This window comes from Schistocerca nitens, chromosome 4 (genome assembly GCF_023898315.1).
Source record: "Schistocerca nitens isolate TAMUIC-IGC-003100 chromosome 4, iqSchNite1.1, whole genome shotgun sequence".
Lineage (NCBI taxonomy): Eukaryota > Metazoa > Arthropoda > Insecta > Orthoptera > Acrididae > Schistocerca > Schistocerca nitens.
The window spans coordinates 150,355,044-150,370,182 of NC_064617.1; the positions used below are offsets into that span (position 1 = coordinate 150,355,044).

A 15,139-nucleotide genomic window follows, 5' to 3' on the forward strand; every position below is an offset into this window, starting at 1 on the left:
TAAAAATATGTAAGTAACATATAAATATACCTGAAAATTTCGAAAAAATATGCACAAACACGTGGGAAAAATCAAATAGGAGGTGACATGGATGAAATAAAACAAGATGAAATATGAAGGAGTTTGCTGATACTGAAAAGCAAAAAACTACTGAAATTGTTGTGAAGACACAGTGACATCAAAGAAAAAAATAAATAAAAAAGTTGTAATGTGGGTTGCAATTATGTGGGTAGATAAGTGAGAAGAAGGGGGATGGTAGACATGAACTTTTCCTCCAAAAACCTTAGCTCTATAGAAGTATCACTTCTTTCCAAAGGCCTCACTTTTTGCCCCACTCCCAAATTCAGTCATGCAGGAGTTGAAGACCTTCTCTCTTTCTCCCGGTCCCTGCAGTGGAAACACTTTTTTGCCTCCAACCCTACCAATCAGACTCAACCAAAGACCAATACTGAACCCTGCCCAACTCATTTCACTCCCCCATCCAACCGTGATCCATCCACACTGACCCTGAATCACTCCCTGTTAACTTTTCAGAATTTCCTAACCTCCACCCCTTGCTTCATTCATCTCTCCACAACCCTTACTCCAAAACCCCTGTCTCATGGCTCATATCCCTGTAATGGACCTAGATACAAGACCTGTCCCACACATCCTCCCACCACCATCTACTCCAGGCTGGTCACAAGCATCATCTATCCCCAAAGGCAGGGCTACCTGTGAAACCAGTCATGTGTTCTACAAGCTAGGCTGTAACCACCATGCTGCATTCTACATGGGTCTGATAACCAACAAGCAGTCTTATCTCATGAATGGACTCTGACAAACTGTGGCCTAGAAACAGATGGACCACCCTGTTGCTGAGCACACCACCCAATGTGACGTTCTTCATTTCAGTGACTGTTTCACAGCCTGTGCCAAGTGGATCCTTCTCACCAGCAACAGCTTTTCTGAACTTCAGAGGTGGGAATTCTTCCTTCAGTATATCCTGTATTCCCGTAACCCTTCTGGTCTCAACCATCTAGCCCCTCACTGTTCCCATTCCAGCACTAACAGCCCTCTATTCCACCAATGCACCCACACCCACAATCTTTTTACTTCTCTCCTTTTTAGCTACCCCCGCCCTCTGTGTAACCTCCTGACTCCACCTAGTTGCCCTACCCTCTCTCACACCTGTATACTTCCACAATCCACAATCAGCACTTTGCTGCCCCCTTCTCCTACCCTGGCATCCCTCCCCCTTCCCACCCCAGCCTCCCCCTTACTCCCACCACCGGGTTGTTTCTCCCATGATGTGCTGCTACTTGTATTCTCAACTCAGCAGCCAGAGACAGTGGTCACGTGTGTATGAGATGCGTTTGCATGAGTGTGTGTGTATGTGTGTGCATGTGGTCTATTCCTGATGATGGCTTTGTTGGCTGAAAGCTCACTTTCTGACAGTCTTTTTGTTGTGCCTATCTGTGACTCAGCATCTCCGCTATATGGTGAGTGGCAACCATCCTTTCCATAATACAGTTTTCATTTTGCATGTGTGAAAGTTTTCAGTGTGTAGATACATCCTTCCTGCTTGTTTCCAAACTTAGTTCAACCTGTTCCTGTAAGTGGCACCATCACAGCATGTCTTCAAGATGGCTGCTACACTTTACGTTCATCAGAAGCAACATGCTGTCATAGAATTCCTGTGCTGTGACAACAAGACAGTGGGAAACATCCACAAGAGGTTGAAAAAGGTGTATGGAGATGCTGCTGTCGATCGCAGTACAGTTAGTTGGTGGGCAAGCAGGTTACATGATGATAGGGGGCACGGCAATATTGAGGATTGTCCTCGCAGTTGCAGGCCTCATACTGCACACACTCCAGACAATGTGCAGAGAGTTAATGAATTGGTGACTGCTGACAGACGCATCACAGTTAACAAATTGTCACGCTACGATGGGATAGGGGAAGGAAGTGTTTGCAGAATACTGTAAGTGTTGGCATTAAAAAAGGTTCGTGCCAGGTGGGTTCCCAGGATGTTGACAGTGGCTCACAAAGAAACAAGAAAAACGGTATGCAGCGAACTTTTGGAGCAGTACGAGAATGGTGGAGATGAATTTCTTGGAAGAACTGTGACATGTGATGAAACATGGCTCCATAATTTTTCACCGGAGACGAAGAGGTAATCAGTGGAGAGGCATCATGCAAATTCACCCAAGAAAAAAATAATTCAAAACCACATCTTCTGCTGGTAAAGTTATGGCTACAGTGTTTTTCATTTCCGAAGGACTCTTGCTTGTGGACATCATGCCAAGTGGAAACACCATAAATTCTGATGCATATGTGATGACACTGAAGAAACTTCAAGCTCAGCTGAGTCATGCTCGACCACATCAGCAAACGCAGGATGTTTTGCTGTTGCACGACAATGCACGGCCACATGTCAGTCAAAAACCATGGAAGCGATCACAAAACTCAGATGGACAACACTGAAACACCCGCCTCCAGTCCTGAACTGGCTCCATGTGACTATCTTCTCTTTTGGAAACTGAAAGACTCTCTTTGTGGAACAAGGTTTGAAGATGAAGACTCCCTTGTGCACACTGTTGAACAGTGGCTCCAACAGGTTGGTCCAGAATTTTACTGTGCAGGTATACAGGTGCCAGTTCCAAGATGGCATAAGTCGGTTGAGAGGGATGGAAATTATGTGGAGAAATGAAAATATTGTTCCTAAAGGATGTATCTACATTCTGTAAAACTTTCAAACATGTAGAATAAAAGATGGATTTAAAAAAATAGTGTGCATTTCTTTTGGAGTGACCCTTGTATTATTACATTCCATCCTCGATTTTCCATTAATCTGTGTTTAAATAAGTAATAAAATGTAAATAGATAAAAATCTACTCCCCAAGTAGTGACAGGAGAATACACATATAAAATATATGAAAATGCACAAGCTTTCAGAGCCAGTGGATACTTCTCACAAAAGGGTTGAATCAAAAGGAAGAGAAATGAAGGAAAAGGTCTGGTGAGGTTTAAAAAATGGGGAGAGTTGTAGAAAAGTCACACGGGACCCTAGGTCAGGGGAGACTTATTGGGAGGGCTGAGAAAAAAGATTGCACTGAAAAACTTTAGAACTTAAAAGTGGAAGAGAGAGATTACTGAGGAACATCATGCAAGAGTCAATAAGGGTGGAAAGCTAAGTGCATTATACATGGTAGGTAGGTAAGCAGGCAGAGAAAAATAGACAGCTTGGAAAATAAAATATTTAGAAAGTAGAAGGGAAAGTCACTGAAAAGAAATACTGAGACCATAAAAATTAACTAAATTAAGACCAGGTGGATGGCAAGAACAAGCACATGTTGTAAACCCATTTCTTACTTGTGGAGTTCCGAAATACTGGTGTCAGGAGGGACAGATGGCATTTGCGCTGAAACAGGCACCAACATCATGAATGTCATATTGTAGAGTGTGCTCTACAGCAGGATCATCTGTGTTGCCAGTATGCACTTTCTGCTTATGCCCTTTCATCCTAGTTGATAACTTGGTGATAGTTATACCAATGCAGAAGGCCAAATGGTGTTTAAGTCTGATACATGACACATGTCATTTCACAGGTGTCTCTTATTTGATTACTTCTCTTTGTTTTTTTCTCAAAATTTGGCCTTTTGATATGTCTGCTATAAACTTATGCTTACATAAATTTCCAAGACACTTTGTTTTCCTTTTTTGAATAGTTGCTATGAGATTTTTCCACTTTTTGATATTTTTCAAAACCTCTTCAATCATTTTCTTTCCATCTAGCTGGTCCATGTCAGTCTTCTCCAAAGCCACATTTGCATCACTTCTAAGCACTTTCTACCTGCCTTCATCAATGTCCGACTTTCACAGCCTTATAGGAGCACACTCCAGATGAATGTTTTGAAAAATTCTTTTTTTTTTCTATGTGAAATGGCTTGATGACTATTAGCTGCCCTTACACATTGAAAGTACATATTTTTTTCTGATTTATGTGCTGCATCTGTTGTCTTCCGTTACTAAGGTACTTAAATAACAAAATTTTATTAATGTTATTTAATTTCCTTTGATTTTGACATCAGTTACACTCATTCTTTATTTGCATACTATCATAATTTTGGTTTTTGACAGTTAATTTTAATTTGAAACATTTCATAATTGGTAAAAAACTAGAAAGTATATTCTGCATATGTTTTCACCTTCAGATATTAACACAGTACTATCTGGAAATTTTATGCAGTGAATAGGGGTCCCACTCACTTTAATTTCAAATTTTTCCTTTGAAGATCCTCATAGCTTTTTCAATGAAAAGGTTAAGCAAACAAGATAACAAACACACTTGTCTTATCCTTTTTCTGATTTAGGATTTATGGGGCACTTTGTATTTTGAATATTTTAGTAATGGTCTTCTATCTTTTATGTGTATCTTTCAAGATCTTTAATATTTTCTTCCAGCTAATAATTTCAAGGTCTTTTCTAGATCAATAAAGTCTATGTAAGTATCCCTGTTTAATTGCAATCTTCTCTCTAGCAAGCTCTTGTGTGCTATAATGGCACCAATAGTCCCTACATTTTTGCTCCACAACCAAACTGGTCCTCTTAAAGTTCTATAGTTATGGTTGCAAGTATTTTTGCTTCATGTGAAATTAAGATTATCATTCTGTAACTGGATGGGCCTGTTGTACCTCCCTTTTATGAATGGGTACAGTCTTACTTTCTGAAAAATAATTTAGCAGAGGCTCACAATAATAACAACAATTTGTAATTCTGAAAAGTTCATCTTTCAATTTTTTCTTCACTAGTCTGCCATAGCTCAGCTGGCAGTTCATCTGGACTTGCAGCTTTCTTTGGTCTTAGTTCTTTCAGTGCTGCTTCACATTACATTCTTATAATTGGAGGACTAATTTCATCTGCTAGCATTACTTCTAATTTTTCGAAATATTCTTCTTCCACAATGATATATTGTCCTTTGCTAAGTTCCTCAAAATATTCCTTCCACATGTTTGCTTCTTCATCTGCGTGCAATAATATGTTTCCTTATCTATTACTTTCTTTACGACTAGTGGCTTCCTCAGCCCATTTAGATGTAACCATTGTGTTGTTTGATATATGTGAGCAGTACTGTTTACATCCATCACACTAATGTTTTCTCATTCTGTTCATGTACTGTGCCATTTCTTGGTTTACACAGTACAGATTATACAAAGATCAGATTTCGAATAACAGAACAGTAGTTTGAGTCACTTGACTCAGTCATTTCTTCAATTCCCAGCAGACTGTGGTCTTTTAGGCCTGCCAAATGGCACTGAGAAATCATTCAAAGATAACTTACTAATTTCTGATAGCTTTATTAGTTTCACAATTTCAGTAGACTGTAAGAACTTTTTTCGATGGATTATACGGAGGAGCAAGAGTAAGTAACATGTCTTTATTAGTAAGCTGTATTAAAGCGTTATTGACTATGGTATCCCTAATTATTTCACCACCATTAATGGGACATTATGATTAAGTAGTATAATTTCTGATATTACCCAGAAGTTCAAAGAAAATTAATGACTCATTTTATTTGAACTTATTTTTGGTGTACAGTCATCCATTCAATTCCTGCATGCCCCACTTAAGTTGTTTCTGTCTTTGGCTCAGTCACCAACATTCAGTTTTCTCTCAGTATTATACACTACTGGCCATTAAAATTGCTACACCAAGAAGAAATGCAGATGACAAACGGGTATTCATTGGACAAATATATTATACTAGAACTGACATGTGATTACATTTTCACACAATTTGGGTGCATAGATCCTGAGGAATCAGTACCCAGAACAACCACCTCTGGCCGTAATAACGGCCTTGATACGCCTGGGCAATGAGTCAAACAGACCTTGGATGGCGTGTACAGGTACAGCTGCCCATGCAGCTTCAACACTATACCACAGTTCGTCAAGAGTAGTGACTGGCGTATTGTGACGAGCCAGTTGCTCGGCTACCATTGGCCAGACGTTTTCGATTGGTGAGAGATTTGGAGAATGTACTGGCCAGGGCAGCAGTCGAACATTTTCTGTATCCAGAAAGGCCTGTACAGGACCTGCAACATGCGGTCGTGCATTATCCTGCTCAAATGTAGTGTTTCGCAGGGATTGAATGAAGAGTAGAGCCATGGGTTGTAACACATCTGAAATATAAGGTCTACTGTTCAAAGTGCCGTCAATGCAAACAAGAGCCACCATACTATCACGCCGGGTGATACGCCAGTATGGCGATGACGAATACACGCTTCCAATGTGCATTGACCGCGATGTCGCCAAACACGGATGCGACCATCATGATGCTGTAAACAGAACCTGGATTCATCCGAAAAAATGACCTTTTGCCATTCGTGCACCCAGCTTCGTTGTTGAGTACACCATCGCAGTCGCTCCTGTCTGTGATGCAGTGTCAATGGTAACCGCAGCCATGGTCTCCGAGCTGATAGTCCATGCTGCTGCAAACGTCGTCGAACTGTTCGTGCAGATGGTTGTTGTCTTGTAAACATCCCCATTTGTTGACTCAGGGATCGAGACATGGCTGCACGATCCATTACAGCCATGTGGATAAGATGCCTGTCATCTCGACTGCTAGTGATACGAGGCCGTTGGGATCCAGCACAGCGTTCCATATTACCCTGCTGAACCCACCGATTCCATATTCTGCTGACACTCATTGGATCTCGACCAACGCAAGCAGCAATGTCGCGATATGATAAACCACAATCATGATAGGCTACAATCCAACCTTTATCAAAGTCGGAAACATGATGGTAAGCATTTCTCCTCCTTACACGAGGCATCACAACAACATTTCACATGGCAATGCCGGTCAACTGCTGATAGGGTATGAGAAATCGGTTGGAAACTTTCCTCATGTCAGAATGTTGTAGGTGTCACCACTGGTGCCAACCTTGTGTGAATGCTCTGAAAAGCTAATCATTTGCATATCACAGCGTGTTCTTCCTGTCAATTAAATTTCGCGTCTGTAGCATGTCATCTTCATGTTGTAGCAAATTTTAATGGCCAGTAGTGTATTTTTGGAGCGTGGATACTTTCTCTGCTCACAGTATTTATTTATGACACTCCAAGCAGTTTTACTAAAGCAGTGTGGAAGTAAGACGATGCATGTGTGATTCATTCTGTGCTGAGAGAGACAGAGAATTGTTATGATGCTGACCACATACTCCAGCCATTGGTAATCTGCATCTGCATACATGCTCCACAAGCCACCAAATGGTGCTGGTGGAGTGTTACCTTATCAGTGGTAGTAATTTCCTTTCCCGTTCAACTCATAAATAAAGCAAGGGAAAAACTAATGCCTATACACCCCCACAGAAGCTGTAATTTTTCGTATGTTCATGGTCTTTATGTGAGATGTTTGTTAGTGGCAGTAGAATCATTCTGCAGTCAGCTTCAAATGCCATTTCTCTAAATTTTCCCAATAGTGTTCCATGAAAAGAATGCCCTATTCTTTCCAGGAATTTGCACTGAGTTCACAAAGCATCTCTATAATATTTGCATGTTGATCAAACCTCCCGGCAACAAATCTAACAGCATCATCTTGTGGTGCAGTTCTTCTTCTTCTTTATATGTTAACAACAAATTTACAGTTAAAAATAAAAATAAAACCCACTGATGATAGCACAAAAGTGCTGAAACATGTATGGGTGAAACAAAAGAAAAAAGGTGTCTTGCATAAGGCGGAACTTCTCATCCCAAATCTAACAGCTTGCTTCTGAATTGCTGTGATGTCTTCCTTTAATATGACATGGTTGGGATACCAAATGCTCAAGCAGTTCTCAGGAATAGGTTGCATTAGTGTTCTATACATGGTCTCTTTTATGGATCAATCACAGTCCCTAAAATTCTGCCAATAATCTGTAGTCGACCTTTTGTCTTTTCTGCTACCATCTGTAAGTGCTTGCTCTGTTTCATATCACTTTGTAACATTGTGCCCAGATATTTCACGACGTGACTGTGTGAAGCAGTGCACTACTATGCTGTATTTTAACATTACAGGTTTGTTTTTCCTACTCACCTGCATTAATTTTCATTTTGTTACATTTAGGGCAAGCTACCATGTGTCACACAAACTAGAAATTTTGTCTGTTGTCTTGAATCCTCTTAAAGGCATTGAACAATGGCACCTTCCCACACACCACAGCACCATCAGCAAACTGCCACAGGTTGCTTCTCGCTTTGTCCATCAGATCATTTATGTATGTAGAGAATGGCAGCAGTGCTGTCCCACACTTCCGTAGGGCACTTCTGATGATACCCTTTCTCAGATGAAGACTCATTGTTGAGGACAGGATACTGGGTTCTATTATTTAAGAAGTCTTTGAGCCAATCTTATATCTGGGAACTTACTCTACATGCTCGTACCTTCATCAACAGTCTGCACTGGGGCACCAAGTCAAATGCTTTCCATAAACTTAGGAATATGTAATCTGCCTGTTATCCTTCATCCATTGTTCACAGCATATCATGCAAGGGCAAGCTGAGTTTCACATAAGTGATGCTTTCTAAATCTGTTCTGATTTGTGGATGGAAGGTCCTCCATCTCAAGAAAATTTGTTATATTCGAATTGAGGATATGGTCAAGCGTTCTGCAGCCAACCGTTTTAAGAATATGTGCCTGTGATTTGCCACATTGGGGCACTGTTTCTGCTCCTTAATCTCCCTAGACAATGTTATATGCTTGGAAAAGTCACTGTCATTTCTGATCATGACACTTCACATGTTTGCATTATGCAACATGTAATGAATACCAAAATGGCTAAGTGGACCCTGAAACATATGTAAGTGACAGGTACAGCAAAATAAATCTATTGGCTGGTGATCATGTGGCACAGTGCACCCCACTACTATGGGTTGCTCCACCAGCTACTCTCTTCCATGGACCCTGCTATAATGTTACTGGATTACTTTTCAAAATCATTTATTGTCTGGCATAATCACATGAAATTTCAGATAGAAATTATCAGTTTTGATTACCATTGTCCATTTTCCAATGATTTATCCAGTCTATATAACACTGTGCTTTTACATTCCTTAAGGATTCCCTGTAAGTTTTTTGCTGTTTTGTACTGTGTTAGGTAGCACTGAATCTGGTGTCCCTGAATGAACATAAGCTCCTTCATGTATTCCTGTAATTTTATAATTTTTGGAGGAATTATAAGGCACTCTGAATGTCTGATGTATGAAGTATTTTTACCACTGTGAAGGGTAAAACAGAGGTGTAATATTTTATAGAAATGCACTTTTAATTAGTGCCTTTTTTTCTGTTTTTACACCTGCTGCCAGTTTGTGTGCAAGGTTCCTTTAAATATATAATGCTCAATTTTCTGTTTCATACGTGACTCACTGTCCTACTACTTTTTTATCTGCATTAATTTCTGTGGAGAGAAGTATAAGATTAGAGAGAGAGTTTTCAATACTTCTAACCACTAATTCTTCCACACAATAGAACCCTCTATCATGCACCTTATGGTGGCTTGAGAGTATAGATGTAGATGTGGATGTAGATTTTAAATTTGTAACAACATGGTCAATGCAAGTTTGTGAGAGTCATGTATTATTCTTGTTGGTGACAATATAGTCTATATAAAAGTGGTTATAACACTTTCACAAATCAGAATACCTAAGACATGAATAATTTACATTAGAGCTTAAACAGTCTGTGTTCACATCTCACATTACTGTAACTTATTTTTTGTTTGTCAAGACTTTATCCATTGGATCTTATAATGACAGAAAAATTCACCATCATTGTTTGTTGATCTGTACATTCCAACTATTTTGCTGCTGATTCAAAGCCATCATCTCTTTACAATTTTTTAGAGTGAACATTATTTTTACATGAATGCCTATGTAGTATATCTTCACTGTGGATATGGGAGGATGTACCAATAAGATGGTCAACACTACTATGAATAGATAACACTATTATGAGAGAAGACTACATTACAAGAAGCATCTACACGCTACAAAGGTCAAAACAAGCATGTCTTTGATCTCCAGTCTCCCAGATATCCCACTTCAGAGCTGTAGCTCTTTGGTCTCTGATGAGACACCAATAGTTTATTGTTCCCAAAGATGGTACAGTGTATACTTGATATGGAGCCAAGTGTGCTAGTGGTCATAGTGTGTGGCTGAACTGTGACTGTGGTGGGGAAAGTCATGTAGGTGGATACTACTGTGTCGTTTGAGATGCTGCTGGGGAACAGAACATTGTTGGTGGTGTTGTGAGGGCTTCTGGCTGGTAGGAGGCGTGAATACGTGCAGTGGTGATGAGGATACCATTTGAAGACAAGTGTGATGATAGTGCCTTGCAGTTGATGTGGGAAGATAGTAAATATGCATGTGAGAGTAAATGTATAGATGGAATTGTGAGTGTGCTTGGAAGGCCTTGCTGTGCATTGATGATGAGATAATTACTGAGTATTTTTATACTGACATCCTCTGGCTGGGATTGGTGTACACTGATGGTGATGACTACCAGTGCAGAGAGTGGTTGTGAAGTTGTGTCAACATTTTTGAGTGATGGTGTGTTTGTGTTCTCCACATTGGTGTCACCAGGTTCTGCAATATCCATGATGGCGTAAGTCTGTGGAGGGACGCTGTAGTCACTTTGTCCTTGACGGTGATGGAGAGTCCTTCTCTCTTGATGCAGGATGGTCCCATGTAAGGAGACTGCAATGATGGATGAGTAGTGTCAAATTCACACTCCAACAGTGCTTTGCACAAAAATGTTTTTGGTATAGTGTGTGCCATCAGAGCTGGAATTAACATTTAGGGATGTGCTGTTTCATGTGTTATACCAGAGCTGGGAGTTTGGTTGGCACAGCTGCAGTTGCGGGGAATACAACGCCTGCTGGAAGGCTGAGGGCTTCCCCATACAGTAATTGTGCCAGAGATGCCTGTAGATTACCTTAAAGGCTATATGGGTGCCAAGCTAGACCCAGGGGAATGCCTCTGACCACCTGGCTGTGTGGCACATGAGATTGGTCTTAAGTGTTTGATGCTAACATTCCATAGACCCATTACTTTAAGGATGGTACACCATTGTTTGATTTCATTTGTGGAGTAGAGCTGACAAATGGCTTCAAAGAAAGTTGAGTCAAATTGATGTTCTTGGTTAGTAGTGATTGTCTCGGGCAACCAAAGCGGGATACTCACGCATCTATGAATGCATGGGCAGTGGACTCAGCCATGTTATCTTTGATGGGTACTGCTTGACCCAGGAAGAGATGTGAATGATGACTGATAATATGTATTTAATGCCAACTGGTTTGAGAAGTGGATTGATCAGATCTAAATGTACTGAATCAGGCATACAGTATCCCATAGCAACCAATTATCCATTGTGATTGCTGCCTGATCTTGCTGTGTTGGCAAGGCAGACAGGCCTGTGCCCAGGTGAAGCAGTCCCATTTGATCTTAGGCCGCTTGAATCGTTTTGTCATCAGCCTTGTTATTGGTCAGACACCTGTGTGAGCCAGGTTGTGAATTTGGTTGAATAGTGAATGGTGCATGGAGGCTGCTGTGAGGAATCTCACTCTGTTTTGTAAGTTGTTACACAATAAGTGAACATATTATTGTTAAAAATATCTAACTTTGGTAATACAATGAGAGATCATGCCCAAGTGATGGAAGCACTGGGAGTTGATGTCCTTGGATGGGTTGTGTATTGAAACTGCTACTGGTTTATGGTCCATGTATGTCACTACTTGTCTTCCTTTGATGTCTCTGCAGAAGTACCGTACCACTTTGTACACAGCATAGAGTTACCGGTTGAATGTGGACCACTTTGATTGAGAGGATTTAAGTTTTTTTTGAGAAAAAAATGTAGGGGTTGTGCCTTGGTGTCTATTCTTGCTGAAGGACTGTGGTAATAGCTGTCTTCCTTTCATCTGTCAAGACCATGAGGTGCGCATCTGAAAGGGAGTGGGTGAGTGTCGCTGGTTTTGTGGGTCTGACATTTGCTTGTTCGAATGCAGTTAGCATTTGTAGTGTCTGTAAGAGTTTCTTCTTATCATATGTGTGAGGCTTGAATTTTAGCTGTGTGTGACAGGTGGTGATGGGAAAAGTTGAGAATTCCAAGGAATCACTGTAAATTGTGACCATGTTTGTGGAGGCTGTAGCTGTCAGATGAATTCAGTCTGTTCTAGTGAGGGTTTCATGCCATTGGCATTTATAGTATACCTGATTTTTTCAAATGTGGTTTTTCTTCATTTATGGTGACCTCACCCTCCTGGAGGACAGTGAGAACCAGTTCAAAGCTATGCTCATGGTCTTGACTGGTGTGGGAGAAAATTGAGATGTCACCTTGATATATGTAACAACAGTCTAATTTAAAGAGGATACCATCACTGAATCATCCATGACACAATGTCATGAAGACGTTATGATCCGGCTGCATACCCGAGAAGAATATTATCGAGTTTTGTCTTGCCACTCTTCATCATATATGACCTGCCATAACTACTTTTCTGAGATACACGCTAGCCATTTTAGTAAGACCAATTTGTTGTGGTGTACCACAGATGATATGAGGATGATGTTCCTAATGATGTCAGCATGTGCAGTGGGATGTCAGATCAATGTGAAAAATTTAGACTCACTGTCCAATATCCCCATTGATGCTAACACACATTCTGCCAACACATGTCATAGGTCTGGTTGCTTGGTGCAAAATGGAACCAGTTTAGGTTGGTGAGAAAGTCTTTGAAGGGTAGGCACGGTATCTGGCAATGGAAGACTGTGAAACACATAAAACAAAACAATTGCACTCGTGGCATGGGTGTAGAATATTTAATGATGTCTGGTAGATGAGAATCATCCCATACGGTGATTTTATGTTTGCAGCTGAAAGTCACAGTGTGGTTGATGCAGATGACATTCTCAGGCTGGAGTCAGTCAGAATGTTTGAAGATTGAGCATTAAGTCCAGGCTGTATCATGTTTGAAGCTGGATCCTGTGAAAAGTCTAATAATAGTAAGTTGGATTATGGCAGCCATTGTTATGGTGTGGCAGTTGCAACAGCTTGGGGCTGTATCATTTGCACACATGAACATGGTTCTGGTTTAATCACTGTTTGCTTATTAAAGCAATCACTGCACTGACGGCACACATATTGAGGCAGGATCCATATGGTGTCCTCACAGAGCAGTTGATGTCTATAGTGTAGCAGAATATTGCTGCATTGTTAGTGTGTAGTAGAACAAAGTGAGAGAATTGCTGACGAGTGCAGTTGTCATGTTAGTCATGGGTCATCAGTGTGGCAGGTCTCCACTATGGGTACAGGAGGATGTACCAATAATTCAGTCAAAAAAGTTAAGAACAGATAAAAATTTATTATAAAAGAACACATACAAGACATCTACACAATATGAAGGTCAAAACTGGACTGTCTTTGATCTCCAGCCCCATAGATATCACACATCGGAACTGAAGCTCTTTGGTCTCTGACGTTGACAATGTTGTTGTTCCCACACCTACACCACTACCCTTGTGGACCATTCTACACTCTACACACTCAATCTTAAACATATGAATCTTTTCATTCATAATACATAAGTGAGGTGCACTCTGTCTTGGAAATTCATTGATTTGATCTATTTTATTAATAAAGTACTGAATATTAGGGAGCATTATTTTAATTTTTTTGAGTTCAGTCATTTAGTGACCTGGTGTTCTGTATGTAAAAGTTTATACTCCTTAGTCACATATGCAAATGATTTCAGTGCCTTTTGTTGAGTAAAGTGGCTTATTTATAAATGAATAATGGTTAACTTTTATTGTCCCACAACCAATATAATGTAAAACAATTCAGTAAATCCATAGTACTTGTATATGCAACATACACAAATAGAAATTTATTTAAATGTACTTTATTGAAATTAGGAACAGCCTGATCCACTGTGTGTAAGAGGAAAAAGGCTGTATGGTTCACCACAAATGCTGCAACTTAGTCTGGATGGAAAACGCTTGTACGTTACTTCCTCACTGCACAGTGCTTGGGATCAACAGTTCTACCCTGAGATGGTCAAGTATGTATAAATTCAGCTCTTTTATTATTCCTAAATCATCTCACATATTTATTATTATATTTCAGGTGGTTTACATCAATGTACTGTGAAGAGAAATGTACATAGTGTTACTGATGGAGTAGGCGCAGTATTAACCTCTTTTACGTTTCCCATTTCTTTTGTAGACATGGTTCATACATGCTGAAGCTGAATGTAAATACAGAAAAAGGGGGGCTCACTCTGGATGAAGACTTTCTTGTGGAGTTCAGAGATGAGACAGGTGGTCCTGTTAGTGCACATGAGATTCGGTGAGTACTGTGCTCACAAAATTTCTGTGGAATGATGTTTATACATAATGAATACTGTTAGAAATATTCTGCTGCAGCTGAGAAAGAATTTGAAAACTTTGTGATTGAGCATACACACTTGAAAAAAGTTGGATCACAAATTAATACAAGGTAGTTTCAAGAGACTTAGGCATACTTTAACAATATGAGCAGCTGTTCAGATTTTGAGTTACTGTTCTTCAAAAGATGAGAATGTGGAAATTAGTATACATTGTTATCTGTGAATGTACGAAAGTGAACAAGGTATTATTCTACAGTCCTAACTGTGATGAAATTTAAGAAACTGAAGAAGTGACTTTCTATGAGTCATATATGCCTGTTCATTGCTGAGGACTTCCTTCTTTTACTAGTGATCTACACTAATCATAATTACATACTTCACTACTGAATAATTATTCTTTGATTTCTGATGCCCTAAAAAAGCATAAGTATTTGTGTAATAAGTTGTGGAACATTGTTCAATCTGTTTTTGCAACAAAAATAAATTAAGAACTCACTAATGATGAGACAGGTTTGATGAAACATGTTTGAGGTGAAAACTAATATAAGAAGAATACAGTCCTATATTTTTTACCATATAAGTTTATAAAATAATTTCTTTTCATTTGAGACTAATGAAATGTGGAAAAAGTATTAGACTAAACCTTCTTTTCTTACGAATTAATTTGTGGCACTATCTGTCAATATTTGCTTGTGATCCCCAGAATATTGGGAGCATGGCTCCATTTTGAATTATTGTCTA

At 39.8% G+C, this 15,139-nt stretch overlaps 1 protein-coding gene across 1 annotated transcript in view; it reads left to right on the top strand.

The window, feature by feature from the left end:
• Nucleotides 1-15,139, top strand: part of LOC126252173 (methanethiol oxidase-like) — a 142,769-nt gene that overhangs the window by 63,409 nt on the left and 64,221 nt on the right. Inside the window, exons 8-9 of the mRNA XM_049953042.1 lie at nt 13,926-14,071; nt 14,236-14,358. Coding sequence (XP_049808999.1) covers nt 13,926-14,071; nt 14,236-14,358 — 269 coding nt within the window. The remainder of the gene's footprint in view (nt 1-13,925; nt 14,072-14,235; nt 14,359-15,139) is intronic.